A 22298-nucleotide genomic window follows, 5' to 3' on the forward strand; every position below is an offset into this window, starting at 1 on the left:
GAGTGAATTTAATGAGTTTAAGTCCATCAATAACCTTTCCATAAAACCCATTAATGACTTTAAATGCGATTAATGACTTCAGTCATTGATGAACTAAAAAGAATTTGCAAAAAAAAATATGAATAAATTTAGAGAATCATTAAAAGTGATTAAATGTGATTAATGACTTTAAAAGTGTCATAAACAAATATTTGCTTTAAATGCTTCTTTATCACTTTGGATTACCTCTTGATGGTAGAAAATACAACAAGACTTTGTCGCCAAACCCTTAAGAACTAACGCCTTCAAATGATTTCGAAATCCTTTTTTTATAGGATTGCATTAAAACTAATTTCCATCTAACAATTATACCTTCACCAATCGATTATCATCGAATCCGACCATTCAAATTTACAGAACAAGTCTTTTTTCATCTTATCAATTGATTGCTAGAAGTCACCAATCAATTGCCAATGAGCAGTTGAACTTGCCAGTCAATTTCGTAATATTCTATTCGCTGCTACAGTACTACCAATCGATTGTTAGAACAAAGTAGTTGATTGGTAACCATTAGTTCAACAGACCAATTCAATTGGCCAGTTCAATTACAAGCCTTCTTTCTCACCTCAAACCCTAAATTTGGGGTTTAGGGTTAGTAATTAATTGATACTTCCTAGCAATCGATTGCTACCTTTGTTTTAGTCTTTTTAAGGCTAAACTCTCGCCTCGCCTCGCCTAGCATCTTATTGACCTCAACCTATTAGAATTTTTTTTTACCCAACATCCGATTAACCTTGACTTTTCGGGACTTCGTCATTACCTTGCATTCAATTACTCTTTACTTGCTAAGATTTTACCCATGTGCCAAGTATCCAATCCTTCATGATCCACTTGAATTTCACGTCTAGCCAATTCCTTATTGGACTTTTCCCATTGCCAAGTGTCCGGTCCTCCATGAACCACTTAGATTTTCCTCTTACCAACTTCCTATTGGACTTCCGACCAAGTGTTTAATCAATCATAATTCACTTAGATTTTCCTTTCACATGCTAAGTGTCAGGTCAACAATGACTCACTTGGACTTTTGTCATCTCTAATCACCAAATGTCCGATCAAATTTGATACACCTAGAGTTTCCTCTTCCTATCAAGTATAAGATCAACTTGACTTACTTGACTCTTTACTCAAGCATACATCATTTGCTCAACCATGCTCATCATGTCAAGCATTTAATCAACCTTGACTTATTTGACGTCTTACTTGACCACTTAACTGTTAGGACACTCCGGCAAGCTAGGGGTGATTAGCTCCAATCGCTTTGTCAATGATGAGTTGCAGTGGAAAACACTCGAAGCAATGCTAACACCTGGATTTATTTAGTATCCATCTCAACAAGGTGACTAATCCAAGGGTTCACGCAGAGTATACTCTCCACTATGAAAATACTCTTTCCCGGAGGTGGAGAAACTTCGTACAAGCTCACATACAAGAAATACAATACAAATAAGAAGAAAATACACAATATAAATAAAAATCTTGCTTGCTTTCTTATAACTTGTAAACGCCTCTTGATATGTTGGAAAGTGTAGCAACACTTGTCTTCCAAAGCTCAAGGATCGACGGTAAAGAGTGGAGAAGAAGAGTTGTGTTTGAATCTTCATAAACACCTTTATACCGCATGATATAGGGTTTCTAATTGATTAGCTTTATCTCCAATCGATTGTCACATGAGATCCGAGCGCATCTAGTCATCAAATCTCGCAACTGCTGTTTTCCTCGCCTCTCAATTGATCACCTGATTGATTAAGCTCCTCTTGATCGATCACCTAATCAATCATGCTCTCATGAGGAAGCTACTGTGTTTAATGACAAGAACACGCCTAATCGATCTCAACTCAATCGATCAGTGGATCGATCCAGAAGCTCTATATTTCTCAATCGATTACCCAATTGATTGGGTTCAAGGTCAACCAATCATCTAATCAATTCACCACACTTCTATGTGTCGCGAAGAAAACGTGCTCAATCGATCCACTGATCAATTGACACAACTCTCAATTGATCAGTGGATCGATTGAGAATGTCTCTGTGTTGCAGAGAAGTGTAGTCAATTGATCCGCTAACCGATCGGCATAGTACTCAATCAATCACTTGATCGATTTCTTAATCTAACTTGCTTAACCTAAGTCTATGGTTCCCTTGCCCAACCTCTGGTCAACCATGACCTATATTGGGACTTCTCAATCAAGTATTCGGTGAACCTTTTTACCCACTTGGAATTTGTCAACTTCCTGTTGGACTTCCGATCACCAAATGTGGTTCTCTTTATTCTACTTGGATTTCCCTCTTGCCCAACCACAGTTAGGGTTTTCCTTTGCCAACGTGCGATCCTCTTTGATCCACTTGGATTTGCTTACTTAACCGTAGTTAGAGTTTTTCTTTGCCAACGTGTGATCCTCCTTGATCCACTTAGACTTGCTTGCCTAACCATAGTTAGACTTTCCATTCTAACGTACGGTCCTCCTTAACTCACTTAGACTTCCCTTGCCAACGTGTGATCCTCCTTGACTCACTTGGACTTTCCTTGCAAGTGTACGGTCCTCCTTGACCCACTTGGACTTTCCTTGCCAACATGCGGTCGTCCTTGACCTACTTAGATTTTCCTTGCCAACGTATAGCCCTCCTTAACTCACTTGGACTTTCCTTTGCTTAATCGCAATTAGGACTTTCCTTGTCAACGTGTAGTAGTACTTGGCCGTAGTTGGGAGAAGTGCTAGAAGAGGGGATTGGACCCAGAACTTGAAGGGATGATAGTTGAAACGAAGATGTGAAGGAATATCTCCCCTTAGATCGCTCCTTGGGGCGAGAAGGAGGTAGAGGAGCCGCAGGCGATTGCTGGCTTGAGGAAGGAGGAACGGAAGCTGCGGAAGTCCCGGGCTGGCCTTCTACTCGGGAGGAGGTCTTCTCATGGAGAGGGGTAGGACAGGAGAGGAAGTCGCAACCTCCAAAGAAGCTGGAGTGCTTTCCCAAACTGGAGTTTTGGACTTGACAGACACCTGTTATAAAGGCAACCGCTGGGGGAAGATTAGACTGAAAGAGTCACGCGTCACCTCTTATGTTCAAGACACAAGGGGCGCTCAGCCGCTGGAGAGGAAATCCTCTCACTGGATGCAGCGACGATCGAAGGTTATGCGGAGGGGTGAAATTCCTCTTCAAAAACCTCATGTCCTCCCGATTGTTGGGAAGAGGCTCCTGCTAAAGCGCTGGCCAACGGAACCTCCTGGCCAACCATAATCTCTCTTCCGCGATTCCTCAGGATATTGCTGGGCATTGCGGAGGAGTCGAGGGCGAAGGCTCTGAACATGATGACTCTTATAGGTAAAAGAAAATACCTCAGTTAGTGAAGACATAAAAGGGCAGTTATTTGATCTTACCAAAAGGCGCAATCAGAGGCGTCCGGATAGGGCTCAGCCCGAACATATACAACATACTTTCTCATAGTAAGGAAGAGAGTTAGAGTTACACTCCATCCAATTTCCCATAAGCGGTGAAACAATCTGGCCGGTGCTGATGGTCACCTAACTCAATAGGAGAAAGAAGATTTGGATGCCATTCAACAGGCTAACTCACAGACTCAGGCAACTGTACGTAGAAGAAACGAGATTTCCAGCATTTATTGGAAGAATGCATCCCTTCAAAGAACTTATACCCGGTTCTAGATTGCACCATAAAAACACCCGACTCTGATAGTTTGAGAGAATAGAAATGATGAAAGATTTGATGAGTTAAGGGAATCTCGTACAGACGACGTCAAATTGATCCTATCCAAAATCTGAGTAAGACGAAGGCCGGCGGAAATGGTGTTGGTGCTGACGGAGAGGCGACTTTGACATACTTAGCGTATGTGCCACGGAAGAATGAACCCCCACGTGGAACTCAAGAACAGTGGTGAAGAAATCAGCGATACTTAGGCTCTGCACACACTCAGACAAAATCACGAGCGTTAGAGACCAAAACCTAGGGAAAAAGTCCTCGGCCAGGCCTTTTGACATTTAAGTTAGGTACTTTTTCCTCTGTATAAAGGGAAAAAATATTGTAGAAGACGTATGCGAATGTGTACGTACCTTCAAAGCCTATATGTTGTCAAAGAATGTCACATCCCCTTGACTTTTGACTGTCATGTCCCCTTGACTTTTGACTGTTCTTGACTGTTACGTCCTCTTGACTTTTGACTGTCGGACATTATCGGACCCACCTTTATACACCATATCAACTAACAACATATATTTTTATATGAATTCATGACTTGAATAGAATTTTAGTGAAACCTATGCATTGGAGGAGAGCTTGGGCTTGATATAGATGTGTTGTATTATCATTTTTACAAATTACAATGTGTTATACCATCATTTTTAAAAATTACGAGATGCTAAACCTTTAGTCCAATTAGTTTCCGAGATGGACAGTCTAATCTCATAGATCAATCATTAGATAAATTTAGAAGCATGAGCGGCTCCTCACTCAACCGCCAATGTCCCCAAATTTTTATTCTACTATAAAATAAGTCCTACAATATATTGTAGCTGAGATTTAAATAGTGAATAATTAAAAAAATTACTTGAGCATCTCGTCTATGTACCATATGAGTAATTACAAGATGGCTCTTGTAATTTGAAAGGATGTTCTATGATTTATTTTTTAAAAAAATTAATGGAATTTTGAAAGAAAAGTTTTAATGAAATTTGAAAATGTAGTACAATTTGATTTGATGTTCTCCTAACATAATGGATTTATATAATTTTTATTCACAATAACTTCTTTTTATATATTATATTATTGAATATTATTTGATGTCATTTTTATATTTATTCTTTTAAATTTATGATATATATTTTAAGGATAAAAACAAAAAAGATGCCCTAATTTTATAAACTACGAAAACAACATTCATCTTTTTTTATTTAAAAAATATTCTTATTCCAATATTATTATTATAGTAAAGCACAATTAAAATTTGCTCGCATGAATTGGTCAAATCAATTCCAACAACTTTTAATATTTTTCTAATATAAATGTTTTTAAATTTTGTTGGATTGAGTATAGGCCTCTCACGATGAGATCTTTACCCCCATATTTTAAAAAGTCATTCAACTAAAGTTTATCAAATTATTTGGGTGCCCAATGTAACAATCCTTTTCATCAAAACAGCATATAAAAAATAAATATATTTAATTCAATAAAAATTATTATATATAAAATATCATTATATTAAAATAATATTTATCAACTCATCCAACTTACTTGATAAATTTTTTTTCAACTTAATAAAAATCACTTTTAAATTATTATATCAATTATGTCATAACTACTATAATTATTGTTAAAAACTGTTATAAATTGTAACACCTAATGACGTAATAGTTATAATTGTATAATTGACAATAATTATTAGAGTAGTTATGATTTTGATAAGTTAAAGTCATTTTGATTAATTTTGAGTAATTTTAATTAAATTGGTAAAAAAATATTAAGTTTAAGCAATTTTATTTTATGATCGTAATAGTATAATAGTATTAGAATAAAAATATTTTTAAAATCAAATAAATATATTCTCAAAGTTAAATTACTTTAGTATTTTCTTTTTGAAGGAAATGAAAATAAGTTCATTGCTCGCCTGTTCTTCACCTTATTCAAGTCTCCTTTTATTTTTTATTTTTTTTAAACAAGGTTTTAATTTGTTTTAAAAAGTCAACCCGTTGACCTAACAACTTTAGAAGCTTTAACGTCTCCTGCTTTCGTATTCCAACAGCAGGTCATTCATTTCTACTTTTCAATTCATACCCCCAAAAACACCTGAACTAACTCGGCTTTCCGGGCCGTCGTTGAAACCTCTGTGGCGATACCACGTGGATCGGTGTAGTTGTGGGGGGATAAATGTAAATATTTGATTTTCGATGACGATTTATAAATTCATTTTTAATTTATTTAAAAATTACGATGAACTAAAAACAAATTCAAGCAGTTGCGGTATTTATTTGAATCCCCTGCATCATCGATTCCGTTCATCCAACGCCGGCAATGTCTCCCTCCGCCGTCTTAAATCCCCTCCTCCTCCTCATCGCCGCCGCGCTAGCGGCGCTGACGGCCGTTAAGCCGGCTGCGGCCGACACGATCAGCTTCGAATTGCACCACAAGTTCTCCGCTCGCGTGCAGGAGTGGACGGCGAGCCGCGGCGGCGGCGGCGGCGGCGGAGACCTGCCGGCGAAGGGCACCGCCGAGTTCTACGCCGCGCTCGCCCACCACGACCGCCGCCTCCACGGTCGCTTACTCGCGCCCTCCGACAACTCCTCCGCCGAGCTGCTGGCCTTCTCCCCATACGGCAACGTAACAGCCAGAATCGACAGTCTGGGATCGTACTAACTACCTCCTCATCCTTCTTCTCTTCTTCTTTATCCTTGGAATAAGAGATTTTAATCTGTGCAAAATTAAAACTGCAGTTTGTACTATGCATTTTTGGAGGTAGGGACGCCGAAGCAGGAGTTCCTGGTGGCGCTGGACACCGGCAGTTATCTCTTCTGGCTGCCATGCGACTGCCTGCAGTGCGCCCCGAGCTACAACTCTTATTTAAACCTGACCCTCAACACCTACAGCCCCGGCAATTCCTCGACCAGCCAGTCGGTGCCATGCAGCAGCAGCCTCTGCCAAGCCAGCTGCCCGGCTAACTCCAGTTGCCCGTACGAAATGTTGTACGCGGACGGCAGCACCACTTCCGGAGTGCTCGTCGCCGACACCTTGTACTTGATGACGGAGGGCGGCGCAGCCCCTCGCTCCGTAGAACCGACCGTCGTATTTGGGTGCGGAATGAACCAGACCGGTGGTTTCCTCACGGCCGGATTTGGCCTCTTTGGGCTCTCAATCAATTCACTCGCCGTGCCCAATATTTTGGCTAGCTACGGACTCATTTCAAACTCATTCTCCATGTGCTTTTCGGAGGACCATCTAGGCCGACTCGATTTCGGCGACAAAGGCAGCCCGCAACAACAAGAAACTCCACTCGTAGGGAGGTAGTACTACGTACGCACCTATCTGAATTCAAACCTAACTCGAATTCAATTCAATCAACTTTCGAATTCCCGCATAGGAATTACTATGCGATCAAGATAACGACAACAATTGTGGGGAACACTACGACTGCGAGACCGTTCACAGCCATAGTCGACTCGGGCACTTCCTTCACCTACTTGGTCGAACCAATATACTCAAGTTTTACCAAAAGCGTAAGACCCATCTTCACCTTTTAAACTCCGCATCCGATTCGTGCACCGGGCTGCACTTTTGTTCTGATTCAATTGACCTAAATCTTATTCGTCGGGTTTGGTTCAAGTTCGATTCGCAAGTACAGGAAAGAAGGATCCCACCCAGCCAGGACCTGCTATTTGATTACTGCTATTATCTCAAGTAAAGTTTAATTCGATTCATAATTAAATTCTATATTTTGAATACCTGTTTATTATGATTGATGATGTTTTGATTTCATTCAGCCCAAATCAATCAACTATTCGGGGTCCTATCACTCTTTTTGTTACGGAAGGTGGAGGAAATTTTCCTGTGCACGATCCTATTGTTTGGTTAATTGACAAGGTAGATAAATTCGATGTTAATTAATGTGGATTTTTTATTGTTTAGCTGCTGCATAATTAATAGTTAATTATGTTAATTACATGATACATGACATATGCAGCGATCTTCTGCTCCTGTTGCTTATTGCCTTGCAGTGTTTAGTACATCCGAAGCATTAAGTATTATAGGAGGTAATTATAATTAGTTTCTAATTTTTTCTTTACAGAATAAAAATCGATTTAATTCCGTGTCTTATATTTATCAATATACATAGAGAATTTCTTCACCGGCCTTCGCATGGTCTTCGATCGTGAAAGGATGATTTTAGGCTGGGAGAATTCTGATTGTAAGTATATTTCTATACTTGTAGTTGAGTTTAAATATATAATTAAGAATTATGGTTTATTATTTCTTAATATTAGGTTATAAGAGCATTGCATCATCGACTATTTCACCTTCTTCTTCTCCACCATCGGCAAGGCCATCTTCACCGCCATCGTCCCCACTGACGCTGACATCCTCACCGGGTAATTCACCATCAAGTCCAATAGAACCGAGACCCATCCAAGGCGGAGGTGGTTCGTGCTTGAGAGCCGGGAGGAGCATGCTTCTCATGGTGCCTATTTTCTTTGTGGCAATGACACTCATCTAATATGCTCAATGCTTGATTGCTTATCCATTTGGTGATTCAAGATAGTTTGAGAGTGAAATTTATCTTTTTTTTTTTTTTAATTATATAGTTATAATTTGTGCTTAGCTTGTTTGTTTGTTTTTTTTTTAAATTCAACAATGTTGTTTTTGTAATGATGATGCTACGCTAAATAAATTAAAATCGACATTTAATAAGATAACCGAGTTAAATCTAAAATTAATCACGTTGTTGGAATGATTGTTTAAATTTGACTTAATTTCTTTTTTACAGGCTTGAGTTTGGTTAAATTTAGTGATCATATCCGAAAGCAGAGAAAAGAACTGGTTGGGAACGTGTCTCTGATATTGACTCGATAAAGACTCCTCGCGGTCATACATGTCACATAAAGAGTTAGTGACTGGTGCAGGGAAGGGATCCCGGCGTTGTCCTTCCGATGCTCAAGTCAATTCTCTATGGGAGGCAATAAATAGTAGTATGAACAGTGGAGATTGCATGATTTAACATAATGTGAGTGTACCTGTGCCGGTAAATGGAGACCTTCTTTTATAGTGCTATTATTTATCTGTGCATAAATCTCAAAGCGTTTCCATAAAAGGACATACCATAAGATGTTTTGACAGTGTTGTCAGAAACTTGTCTCTCAATCGGCCTATTTGCCTAGCTACAGAGTTCGATCAGACAGGGCATCTAGTCTATTCGATCGGACCGCAGTTCCAATCGATTGGACAACTCGACCAAGCTAGTTAATTGTGCTATCTTAAAGAAATCCTAGAACTATTCATCCATACTTAGAGGCTTGGCGTTCGATCGACTTTATGGTCTGATTGGCTAACCTCTTGGCCCAATGGTCCGATTAGTCCATTGGGACGTACGGTCGGATAACCTCTTGGTTGCGAAGATTAAATGTGCTAGTTTCAAGGGTTAATGCTTTCCTAACTTTGACCGTCATGTCAATCGACTTCTCGGACTTTGATCCGACTTGGAGCTCACATTAATCGCCGCATCACGTAGCTAGTTTGATTCTTTTAGATATTAGGAACTTTTTAATTGTTTAAAAATTTTATAATCTTATTTAATTGGTTATTAGTGTTAGATTATATATATTTATTTGTTTATAGTTTTTAAGGCAATTTGGTTATTTTTTCTTTTATATTTAGAGTTTAGGGTTTTTTTAACTGCACTATATAAACCTTTATACTTTGTATTTTTAAGTATTAATTTTGGATTCAATAATATGCCTAATTTTTTTCTTTTCTTAATTTCTACATGGTATCAGAGCAGTTCTCCTTCTTTAACCTAATTTTTTTTGCCGCCTCCAATACTACTCCTTGTTGTCGTTGTTGTCTCTTACTGCTGCTATCAATTTCGGCACCGACATTTTTTTCTGTTGATTTTGGCGCCGACACCCTATGCTGCCGATTTCAGTGCCGACGTCTTGTCCTGCGAATTTCAACGCTAACTTTTATGTTGATTTCAGCACCGACACTCTTTTCTGTCAATTTCGGTGCCAACTCTCTTTTCTGCCAATTTTTGGCACCGACGTCCTATGTTGCCGATTTCAACGCTGACGTTCTTTTCTATCGATTTCGGTGTCAATGCCCTGTGTTATTGATTTTGACACTAACATCATTTTCTATTGATTTTAACACTGACGCCCTATACCGTCGATTTCTACATTTGACATCCTTTTCCACCTCAGATTCTTTATGTGACCACGGGTCATCCTAACATTACTGTTTACGGATCGTACAGATGCATATCCTTAATGTTTAGTTATTCTGAGAATTATTCATTCTGTTATCATGCCTGGTTGTGCATATGCTTCATGAAAATATGATCCGTATATATTAGAGCAGTTTCAACAGTTCCTTGTTTCACAGCCCTCTGCCATGTCATCTTCCTCTCATATAGGTTTGTCATCGTCTGATATTTCAGGTATATCTTCACCTTTGTGGATTTTGGACTCTGGTATCTCCCATCATATGTCATCTAATTTAGCATCTTTTATTTATTTTTCTTCTCGTTCATCTATATCTATTGTGATTGCTGATGGTACTCATATATCATTAGTAGGTGTCAGTTCAATTGTTACATTTTGTTTATCTTTTACTGATGTTTATTATATTCTGAGTTTTACTTTAAATCTTGTTTCTGTTAGTTAATTATGTGAGTCTGGATACCTAATTTCTTTTTCTTTATCCAATTGTTATGTTCAGGACCTACAATCTTAGAGGTTGATTGAGACAAGCCGTAGGCAAGGAGGACTCTATGTTTATATCAACTCAAAGTACAAAAAGTTGTAGTTTTGAGTGTGGATTTATCATCTTTTTATCTGAGTTGTTCATCTTCTGATTTTTAATTGTAGCACTCTCGTTTAGGTCATGTTTCAGCGTCTTGTTTGTAGTTTTTAGCTTCTACAGGAGTATTAGGACATTTAAAAAGTTCTGATATTTTTGATTGTAGTGGTCGTAAACTAACCAAATTTTCTACCTTACCATTTTGCAAAAGTCTTTTTTTTTTCTTCTGCTCCATTTGATCTTATACATTCTGATGTGTGGAGACCCTCTCCTATTCCTACAAAAGGGGGAGTCAAGGTATTATGTTTTATTTATTGATAATTGCACTCATTACTCTTGGGTCTATCTTATAAAGCACATGTCTGATTATCTTACCATTTTCAACAACTTCAGAGCTCTTGTGAAAACTCAACATTCTAGTGTCATAAAATATTTTCGTTGTGATTTGGTGGGTGAATATACTTCGAATCATTTTTCACATTTACTTGCTTCTGATGGTACTATTCATCAAACCTCTTGTATAAATACTCCTGAACAGAATGGTGCGGTTGAATGAAAATATAGGCATCTTGTTGAAACAACTCATTCATTTTTATTATCTGCCAGTGGTCCTAATACCTTTTGAGGGGAAGCAATCCTTTTACTATTGCTCACATGATTAATAGAATTCTAATCTCACACATGCTTGTTACCTTTTGAAAAAATATATAGGCATGCTCATCTCTATTCCTCTTTGCGTATTTTTAGTTATACTTTTTTTTTTCATCCACATGTCGAGCGTAATAAATTAGCCTCTCGGTCTGCTCTTTGTGTCTTTTGGGGTTATGGTGTTACTCAAAAATGATATCACACGCTTTTTTAATGCCATTAGTAAAAAATTGTATCTCTCGTTATGTTGTGTTTCTTAAGCATATTCCATTTTTTTCTATTCCAGCTAGTTCGCATAATATGACAAAGTCAGATTTATTTTGCATTGATCCTTTCAATACCGACACTAAGGAAGTTTCACCCATAGCTCCTACTGGTAGCTCAACTGAATCTGATAATTTAATCCTTAAGATATCCATTCCACATGCTCCTCCTTCTGCCACTACCCAATCATCTCCTGAGATTGCAGATGATTCTTCTCTCCACCGTCATCAATCCACTCGTGTTCGTAAGTTTACTAAACTGTCAGATTTTGCTTACTCTTGTTATTCTCATTCTTTTGCTTCATTTGTTGCATCTATTCATTGCCTTTTTGAGCCTGTATCCTATAGAGAACATGTTTGTAACCCACTTTAGCATAGTGCTATGGCTGAGGAACTAACTACTTTGCATCAGACTCATACATGGAATTTGGTTTCGTTACCACTAGGAAAATACACTATTGGTTCTTGGTGGGTATATAAGATCAAAACTAAATCTGATGGATCTATCGAACGATACAAAGCTCGTCTTGTTGCTAAAGGTTATTCTCAGGAGTATGACATAGATTATGAGGAAACATATGCTCCTGTTATAAAAATGACGACTGTTCGTACTCTAATTGTTGTTGCTTCTATTTGTCGATGGAGAATATCTCATATGGATGTCAAGAATGCATTTTTAAATGGTGATCTTTATGAAGAAGTTTATATGACACCTCCTCCTGATATTTCACACCAACCTGGTGTAGTCACAAGTACAGGTCGTATTCTTTTATCATTATATGTTGATGACATAATTATTATTAGTGATGATTCTGAAAGAATTGTTTCCCTGAAGTCTGAGTTGACTCGTTGTTTTGCTATGAAAGACTTGGGTATATTACGCTACTTTCTAGCCAATGAGGTTTCTTATTACCTGAAAGGTTATCTTTTATTCCAATCAAAGTATATATCTGATCTATTTGAGCATGCTCGTCTTACTGATAATAGAGTTGTTGATATTCCTATTGAGACTAATGCTCGATATTCTCCATCTGATGTCTCACCTTTGTCGAATCCTAGTTTGTACAAGAATATTGTTGGAAGCTTGGTTTATCTCACCATGACTTGTCTAAATATTGCGTATGTTGTTCATGTGATTAGTCAATTTGTCGCTACACCAACTACAGTTCATTGAGTTATTGTTCTTCGTATTCTTAGGTATCTTTGGGGCACTCAATTTCAAAGTCTTTTATTTCCTTCTACTTCATCTCTTGAGCTGGTTGCATATTCTGATGCGGATTAGGCTGATGATCCTATGCACCACAAATCTACCACTGACTTCTGCATTTTTGTTGGTAATTTCCTCATTTCTTGGAAGAGTAAGAAGCAAGCTATTATTTCTAAATCTTCCACAGAAGCTGAGTATCGTGTCATGACCTCAACTACTTGTGAGATAGTTTGATTACGTTGGTTGTGTGAGAATATGGGTATCTCTCTTCATCAACCTACTCCATTATATTGTGATAATCAGAGTGTTATTCAAATTATACGTAATTCAGTTTTTCATGAGCGGACGAAACATATTGAAATTGATTATCACATTACTCGTCACCATCTTCAGATTGATACTATTATATTATCTTTTGTTTCTTCAAAACTACATATTGTTGATATGTTTATCAAGTTACATTCTGATTCATGTTTTTGTTTCTTATCTGATAAAATTAAATCTCAATACTTCTAGCTGTAACATCATAAGTTTGAGGGGGATGTTGAATTATATATATATATATATATATATATATATATTTATCTATAGTTTTTAGGGTAATTTGGTCTTTTTCCTTTTATATTTAGAGTTTAGGATTTCTTAGCTTAATTATATAAGACCTTATATTCTGTATTTCTAAGTATCAATTTTAGATTCAATAATATGGTTAGTTTTTTCTTTTTTCTTAATTTCTATCGTATTGATTGTCGGTTGGCCAATGGCGGCCGACACGATCAACTTCGAGTTGCACCACAAGTTCTCCGCTCGCGTGAAGAAGTGGGTGGCGAGCCACACCGGTGGCAGGGACCTACCCTTCAAGGGTACAGCCGAGTTCTACGCTACGGTCATCCACCATGACCGCCGCCTCCACGGTCTTTTACTCGCGTCCTCCAACAACTCCTCCACCGTGCTGCTCGCCTTCTCCCCAGATGGCAACGTAACAACCAAAATTGACAGTCTGAGATTGTAATAACTTCTTACTCTTTTTCTTTTTCTTCTTCTTCTTCTTCTTTTTTGAAATACGAGATTCTGATCTGTGTAAAAATCGCAGTTTGTACTACCAATCTACAACTCTTATTTTCAACATTTATAGCCCAACAATTCGTCGCGACTAGCCAGTCGATGCCCTGCAGCAACAACATTTGCTCAGCCAACTGCCCGGCTAACTCCAGTTGCCATACAAAATGTTGTACGCGGACGGCAGCACCACTTCCGGAGTGCTCGTTGCTGACACCTTGTACTTGATGGCGGAGGGCGGCGCAGCCCCTCACTCCGAGAACCGACCGTCGTATTTGGGTGCGGAATGAACCAGACCGGTGGCTTCCTCACTACCGGATTTGGCCTCTTTGGGCTCTCAATCAACTCACTCGCCGTGCCCAATATAATGGCTAGCAACGGACTTATATCAAACTCATTTTCCATGTACTTCTCGGAGGATCATCTAGGCTGACTCGGATTTGGCGACAAAGGCAGCCCACAGCAGCAAGAAACTCCACTCATAGGGAGGTACTACGTACGCGGTACGCACCCAAATCTCAATCGAAACTCAACTCGACTTCAATTCAATCACATTTCTAATTTCCGCATAGGAATTACTATGCCATCAACATAACGATTACATTCAGCTCAAATAATCAATGCTTCCTATCACTCTTTTCGTTACAGAAGGTGGAGGAAATTTTCCTGTGCATGATCCTATTATTTTTTTTTAGCTGATCATGTACATAAATTCCGTTGTATATTAATGTGAATTTTTGATCAATTAGCGACTGCATAATTAATTGTTAATTATGTGAATTACATGATCATACATGACAAGCAGCGATCTTCTACTCCTTTTGCGTATTGCCTTGCAGCACTGCTTAATAGGGTTGTAAATGAATCAAGTATTCGTGAATAAATTTAGTTTTTAACTTGGTAATAATTTGTTTATATTCGTTCAATATATATAAAATTAATTAAACAAACTAGCTTAAACAGTTCGTTAAGCTAAACAAACAAGCTTGAACACATATGTGTTCAGCTCGTTAACGTTCGTGAACAACGTTCGTGAACAATGTTCATGAACCATATTCATTAATAGAACTCTTTTCAATATGTTAAATAAACAATAAAATAAAATAAATAAATTTAAATTATCAAGCTCAATACCAATCAAACAACTACTAAAATTTTTAAACAATCGAACAAGCTTGAATTGAGAGCTTGATAACATCTAAACGAACCAAGTTCGAATCAAGCTTAAGCCAAGCTTGAATTGAGAGTTTGATAACATCTAAATGAATCAAGCTCAAGCCAAACTTCAAACAAACTCAAGCTCATAAAAAATAAACAATCCAAGTTTGAACACTAATTTCAAAAGCTTGGTTCATTTTAAACTCAGCTCGGCTCGACTTGGTTGTCATATCAAATAAACTTAAACACCCTAAATCTTGGTTCGGCTCAGTTTATTTACCGCCCTAATGCTTAATACATCTAGTGTATTTAATATTATACGAGGTAATTAATTTCTAATTTTTTATTTTACACAATAAAAATAGATTTAATTTTGTGTCTTATATTTATCAATATTCACAGAGAATTTCTTCATTAGCCTTCGCATTGTCTTCGATCGCGGAAGGATGATTTTAGGGTGAGAGAAGTTTAGTTGTAAGTATCTAGGAACTCTGTAATTGTAGTTGACTTCTAAAATATAATTAAGACTTGTGATTTATTATTTTTTAATATTAGTCTATCAGAGAATTGGTTCACTGTCTTCTTCTCCGCCATCATCGTCGTCGGCAAGGTCATCATCACCACCATCATCGTCACGGGCACCGACATCCTCACCGGTGCTGACTTTCTCACTGGATAATTCGCCATCAAATCCACTAAAACCAAGACTCATCCAAGGCAGTGATGGTTCATGCTCGAGTACCGGTAGGAGCTTGCTCTTAACGGTGCCACTTTTCTTTGTGGCAATGGTACTCATCTGAGTATGTTCGACACTTAGATTACTTAGGGATTTGGTGATCAAAGATAGTTTGGTGTGAAATTTGTCTATTTTTGTAAATTGATTATAATTTGTGCTAATTGTTTTAATTACATTATTATTATTTTTAAAAAAATGAACAATCTATTATTCGACATGGATGGTAATTTTTTAGAATCCGATGGAAAATCTGATATTAGATCCAAATGGAAAGAATACGAAAAAACTATTGATATATGATATTCAGACCTGAATACAAAATTAAAAGAATTTTTTTAAAAAAAAATTCACTAATTATTTTCATTGATATTTAGAGTGTTTACTCTATTTTTTAATATGATATTAATTTTTATATATTTTTATTAAATGATAATAGTTTGATAAAAAAAATAAAAATTATTAATATTGAAGATATATGATCTTTTAATAGATATAAATATGAGGATGGATATCTATTAAATATGAGGATGGATATCTAATTCCCAATAGGTATGGGATGAAAGATACAAAATTCAATTTAAATTCGACTCACTATCATCCATAATCCATCATTTACCATCGCACCACATTCCCGGGGTATTTTTTTTTATTAGAGTTTCGACTGCAACTTAATTTACAATTTTGTGCCATCCTAAGTTGATTTGCAAATCAGTCTAATGTTAAAAGAGTAAATATTTTAACCATTTTAAATTTGTCTACACCACCAGAGAGACACAACAAGAATTTCATTTTATAAAAACTGATACACATGTAGTTGAAAATCTTGAGGCTACAGTAAATAAATTAAAATCAATATTTGCTGAAGATCTGAAAGCTAAAAACTACTGTCACACCTGATTCTTGGATGTGCTTCTCTGTTAAGATTTTGAAATGCTAGCAAAATGTAGATAAATGAAAATTCAGTACAGACTGAAGCCAAAGAACTGACTTGTTAGGATAGCAAACCCCAAGGATATTGCTAGAAGAGAAGCAGCCCATGTCAGTTTCTCCGTGATCTTCGGCACCCTTTCTTTCAGTGCTTCTGTGCATGAACCGATGAATACTGTATAGCTTCCCATAGCAAACACGGTGCCGACGAGAAACATGCATAGAAAAGCAGCGCCAGCCAAGCGGGACGGAAGTGCTAGTGCGGGCAAGACCATCATGAGCGCATCTGGCTGCAGACCATGGACAATGCCGGTTGCGAAAGTCGCAAATCCAATTTTTTTCTTCCCGGCGGAGCTAGCAACTGATGGCTCAGCTATGTACTCCCCGGTCTCGAGGGCTACATAGGAAGTGGGCACCTCAGAAGCTTCTCGGATTCCCATAGAACCTATCACTAGAAGGGTTAAACCAACGACTCTAGTTCCCCAAGTGCGAATGATCTCGATGTGTAAACGATCCTTGAGCAGAAGAAACAGCAAGCCGAAAATCATTTGACCAGCATCGTGGCCACAACCCCAAAGGGCTCCAACGATAGCACTCTCTATCTTTGATCTTCCAATGGATAAGGGTGCTAACGCAGCCAGATGGTCGGGACCAGATAATGTATGCAGGCAACCGGCAAAAAAGCCAGTCCAAGCACTGCTTAATAACTCAGTTTTGACGATGTGTCCGCCTGACTTGGTGACAGACTGGATTATCGCAAATGCTGGTTGTGTTAGAAGAGGAAGGATTACTGCAAGTAGAATCACAGAAAGGGCGATTACAGCAGAGTGTAGAACCTGGAAAATTGTCAAAAGATAAAATATGTGAGAAAACAATGTTAAGACAAACAATTGTATGCATCTATAACAAGTCCCTATGAAACACTGATTAAAATTAAACATAGTGCAGATCTATTTATATCATACATGCAGTATCGTGGAGTGAAGACTGAGGTTAAGCCATGCCTAAGCTTACACAAGTTTGACTTCGAGTGATAAGAAAAAAAAAGGGTAATCAGGAACTGATCCTTGTAAGCACCCAACCGAGTTTGTTGGATAATACAAGGTTAGAGTTACCTACATTAGTATCATTTTAATCCCTTGACAAGATTTCATATCTTGTGATACATAAACGAATTGGAATCGCCAGAGAAAACAAGATCACGTCCCAAACTAACTAGGAAGCCAGTAGTTCTAAATTCTGTCTTGGCGACTTAATTGCATCATCTTGGAGGCCTATTTGCGCAACTATTCCATTTGAACAACTGAAGTGTGCTTTCTTGCTTCATGTTTGTATGAGAAGCCAAACCCAGTTTAGGTCAAAAAGGAATATGAAGAGGTAAAAAGGAGAGACGATGAATGTTGAAGCAACACTAGAAATCATGGCCTAAGCACTTAACAATAGAGTATCTTGTCTGTTGGGAGTTGCAGTTATTCACAACACTCCAACACCACTCTCACGTCATGTAAGTATTTGATGATAAAATAGAAAGCATTTTCAAGTGTACAGCCATAATTGTCTTTAAGGTACAGAGAAACTCAAAATCTTAGTCTTCTATCCATTAAACTGTAGGTCTTAAACCAATTCATTTTGGCAAGGTTTGAACTAACAAGTTGCAATTTTAGGTAGCGTCCAATGAATCATCTTAATTTGGCAAGCCCTGAGGGTAAAAGAAGCTTCCATGTGAATTATACAATTGAGATGTCTTAGATTAAGAATACACATACTATGTTCAAGGTCACCACAAGTTTGACAAGCCTTGTAATTCTGCAATTATAGAAGTCTGAAATCACTTCTCCCAATAATTTTCAAACCCCAAAGTAAGACTCCTAGCAATTCATACCGCGCTTTGTGATTATTCAACTAAATATGAAACGCAAACACTAGGAAAAAGAAGTGGAAGAATGACAAACTTAGGTCAAAAAATTTTGATAAAAAAATGAACAGTCAGATGTTTTGCACTACCATTAAATTTGTTGAAAAAAAAACACTCAGAATAAGGTTTGTCTATATATATATGGCTCTGTGTTTTTTTTTTCATTTATGAACTACCTTACTTACTAAAGCCCAAATTATGAAAACCTAATTTTAAAGAGAATCAATATTTCGGTGATCAAGGTAAAACCACTATTTAAGACCTTTGGATTCAAGAATTCTTCACATGGTACAAAAGCATAACCATGATGAATATAATAGAAACATTAATTTTAAGCAGGAGAGTATAATCATTTAACTTGAGGAAAACATAACATAGTAGTAAAGTGTGATACTCAAACGCAACTAATTGATGTCAATAACAAGATATAATACTAATCTACAACATATACAACCTTCTACAAAATCAAGATTACACCAAGATCTATGTGAAGTGAGAGAACGAGGTTGGTGGTTCAAGAGGGAAACAAGACAATTAATACATCCTCAAGATCAGAAATTCATAAAAGATGCTTTACAGCTTATTTTAAGAAGATATGCCTATCAAAACATACTATAGTGTGCAAATAGCTATGTTTTAGTTCACCACTCTGCTTACAAAGTTATTTCTATTCGATTAAATGGCTTCAAAATTAGTGTGGTAGTTCACAACATATCAGATTCATCTACTACTCATTACAATGAGGACTTCTGACTTGAAAGTTATGTGCATAGTCATGATGAAGCTGCCTAAAACAAACAAAGAACATCCAAGATAGTCAAATATAGCAAACGAGATTTAGTATTTCCATTTGGTGCAACTCTACAGTTACCATTCCAATTAGTTTGCTATTGTAGTTTGGTATAGCAAAATCTTGTGATGGAGAGAAATTAGAAGGAAGTTAAACTCAACACAGCCCACAAATATGTTTGTTGAACTGATAAGCGTCATCAAGTACTTCAACTGGTTTAGAAGAATTCCAGCATTATGTCTGTAAACCAAACAAAAATTACAAGAAATTATAGAGAATTCCTCATAATGTCAGTTTTCCCTGAGTTTACCCATAAGATTGAAGAAGTGATGACCTAGATCAGAATAGTACATGCCATATAACTTGTAGATCAAGACGGGTGCCATGCGAAAGTTTTACAAGGTCATTATTGATCTAGGAACGTAGTATCATGGATTCTTGATAGCGAGTCACATTTTTCTATGGATCAACGTAAGTGAGGGAGACAAACCAAGTCATATACATACTGCATCAGAATCTAACATTTATTAGCTTAAAAGTAAGTTTGCCTCATCTTAAATGAAGTCAACCAATTTATTCTTTCAATCCAGTTATCTTCATACATCTCATATATTATAACTATGGCACACTAGTGGCAAACATAACCTCTTGCGCCCCGCTAATGTAGATTCGTCCAAAAAAACAAAGGAAAATGACAGCTATGTCAATTCAAGCATTTAGTAAACTAAGTGTTATTTTGCAACCCTAACAGATGTTGCAAATATGTCACAGCATCCATTCGTTTACGAGCATGTCTATTATAATATGCTTGTGTAAAATGTTTCTAGATTTTTAAACCTCTTAGTAGTCACCAATGCCTGGCGATATTCTCCAATAGGTGCTCTCTTCTAACCACCGTATCCATCCTAACTTTTCCTTTGAAATTTTTTCCACATACCAAGCCACGATGCCTATAACTTATGATTCATATGATCATATCTAACATATAACAAACATAATTTCAGCACAAATTTTACTTTCCAGTTAAAATCAATCTTCGGCAGAGTTAACTTGTTCCAAGCAAGTCCAACTCCATTCCAAGTTTTATTAAAGAAAAATGAAGAAGAAAAATCTCACCTTTGGGACAGAAATCCCACCCAATTTTGCTCCTCCTCCGCGAACTTCCCCCTTCGGCCGACAAGTAGGAACTCCCGAGGCGTCGGGGAGGCCAGGAGGCGGCCCTTCTGGTCTTGCGGCAAAGGAGGCTTGGATTCTGAGAGGCCGACGTGGGGTCAACCAAGACCCGAATTTTAGGTCGGAGGGGGGTCGAAGAGGAAAGGAAGGTCGAGCCCTGGAGAGATGGCGCAGGGAAGGAGGCGCCCGTGAGGAGGGGGAGGAGGAGACGAGACTATCCATGGACGAGGAAGAAAGGGTTGAGGCGAAAGCCCGAAGCAGATAGAGTAGCCGAAATCGCCCAACTGCTATACAACGCCATTTCACTCTTTTAATTTAATTTAATTTAATTATTTATTTATTTATTTACTTCAGTTTGGGTAGGGATATCCCAGTGCTCTTCTCAGCGTATTAGGCAATAATAATAATAATAATAATTAATTGAGCATAAAAAAATAGTTAAAATAATATTATTTGAGATATCGAATTTAATCTGATATATTTTGATATTCCATTTAAAATATAATTTGGGTGACACAATAAAGATGATTATACCTTAAATAATTAAAAAGAATATTATTTTTGCTGATCCGGTCAAACATCATAACCAAAGCTCTGTCAAACGGCTGCCTTTCTTGAATAGCCACGTGGCGCGACTCGCATGGAGCGTGACTTGCTATTGCCGGTGTGGAGTTGCCCACAACCGGCCACGCGGTAGACTTGTGTAACAGCTTACGTGGCAGCACACGTGGCAAGCTTGGTTTCTGGCTGCCGCATGGGAGCACGAGCAAGGGCATATCCTTTGGCTCTTGGCTTTGACTAACTATATGAGGTCAACTTGGATTTTGACCGTGAATGGTCGTTGGGCCGGCGAGTCGCATCCCACTTACTAGTTTTTAATTTATTATTAGTAAATCTTCTTAAATAAGAAATTAGAGGATGACTTTTCTAAAGAAGTTTGTTAAGTAACTTGATAGACATCAAAGGGGTGTCTAAACTACCTAAAAGGTAATATATTTATGAGAAGTCTAAATTATTTGACATGTGAAAATAAAAGAATAATTATAATTTTTTTATTATTTTTATCAAATTTGATCTGTTTAGAATATTTTAGATTTTTTACTTAGTTTTTTTTTTTTTTATCAATAAGGATCCAAGCCCTCAAAATTTGTAATTCTATTTTTAGGGGCATAAGTCCTCATAATTTTGTACTTTTATTTTTGAGGTATAAATTCTCATGATTTTATTTTTTAGGCTCTATCCAAAAGATCTCATACCAATAAAAATATGTTTCTTTTATAAGTTCATGATCATTTTCATATATTTTTAATGTGAGATTTTGCTTACAACCATTACAACCCAAAAGTTGTCTATCTCCAAGTATTTTACAGAATCAATAGGATTTAAAAGATCACTTTTGGCATTCATGGATGAATCAATAGAACCAACAATTATCCACTACGTCACAAAGTACGCTTAATTCCTAGGAGGATTGTAGCAATGAAAGAGTTGCCTAGACTACTTAAAGGGTTAAATCTTAGTCCCACGGATATAATCGAGTTGATATTTGAATGGTAGATTACCACATGAACAAAGATTGAATCCCCAGAGAAACAATCTCTTAGAAAATAAAAATCTCGTCCACCTAGAAAGGTTGCTCAGTCATTATAATTTACTTTCTTCATCTCACTATAGGATCGATGATGAGAGACGCTTAGGGCATCTCCATAAGATGTTTTTCCCAACTTTTTTTCTCCTTCTCTTTCATATGTCATCAAAATTAAAAAAGCTAGGTTCGATTTTTCGAACTTAACTTCCGGTATGTTTCTTCATTTTTGATGGACCACACAAAAAAAAGCTAAAAATAATTTCTACGGTTGGAGATGCCCTTAGGA

General features: G+C 37.3%; 2 protein-coding genes across 2 annotated transcripts; one reads left to right on the forward strand and one right to left on the reverse strand.

Annotated features, from left to right (window-relative positions):
- The first annotated feature begins 6057 nt into the window (after positions 1-6057).
- On the forward strand, positions 6058-8276 carry LOC122054688 (aspartyl protease family protein 1-like). Its single transcript, XM_042616128.1, has 8 exons — positions 6058-6392; positions 6477-7043; positions 7121-7256; positions 7364-7437; positions 7521-7620; positions 7721-7790; positions 7874-7945; positions 8022-8276. Exons 1-8 carry the CDS (start codon positions 6058-6060, stop codon positions 8249-8251), a joined length of 1584 nt encoding a protein of 527 aa, XP_042472062.1. The 3' UTR covers positions 8252-8276.
- Positions 8277-16389: 8113 nt separating this feature from the next.
- On the reverse strand, positions 16390-20718 carry LOC122055925. The gene is made up of 2 exons (XM_042617616.1): positions 20368-20718; positions 16390-17382 (listed from the first exon to the last, which is right to left on the reverse strand). Exons 1-2 carry the CDS (start codon positions 20644-20646, stop codon positions 16579-16581), a joined length of 1083 nt encoding a protein of 360 aa, XP_042473550.1. The 5' UTR covers positions 20647-20718; the 3' UTR covers positions 16390-16578.
- Between the last annotated feature and the right edge of the window lie 1580 nt (positions 20719-22298).

Source organism: Zingiber officinale, chromosome 3B (assembly GCF_018446385.1).
Source record: "Zingiber officinale cultivar Zhangliang chromosome 3B, Zo_v1.1, whole genome shotgun sequence".
Taxonomy (NCBI): Eukaryota; Viridiplantae; Streptophyta; class Magnoliopsida; order Zingiberales; family Zingiberaceae; genus Zingiber; species Zingiber officinale.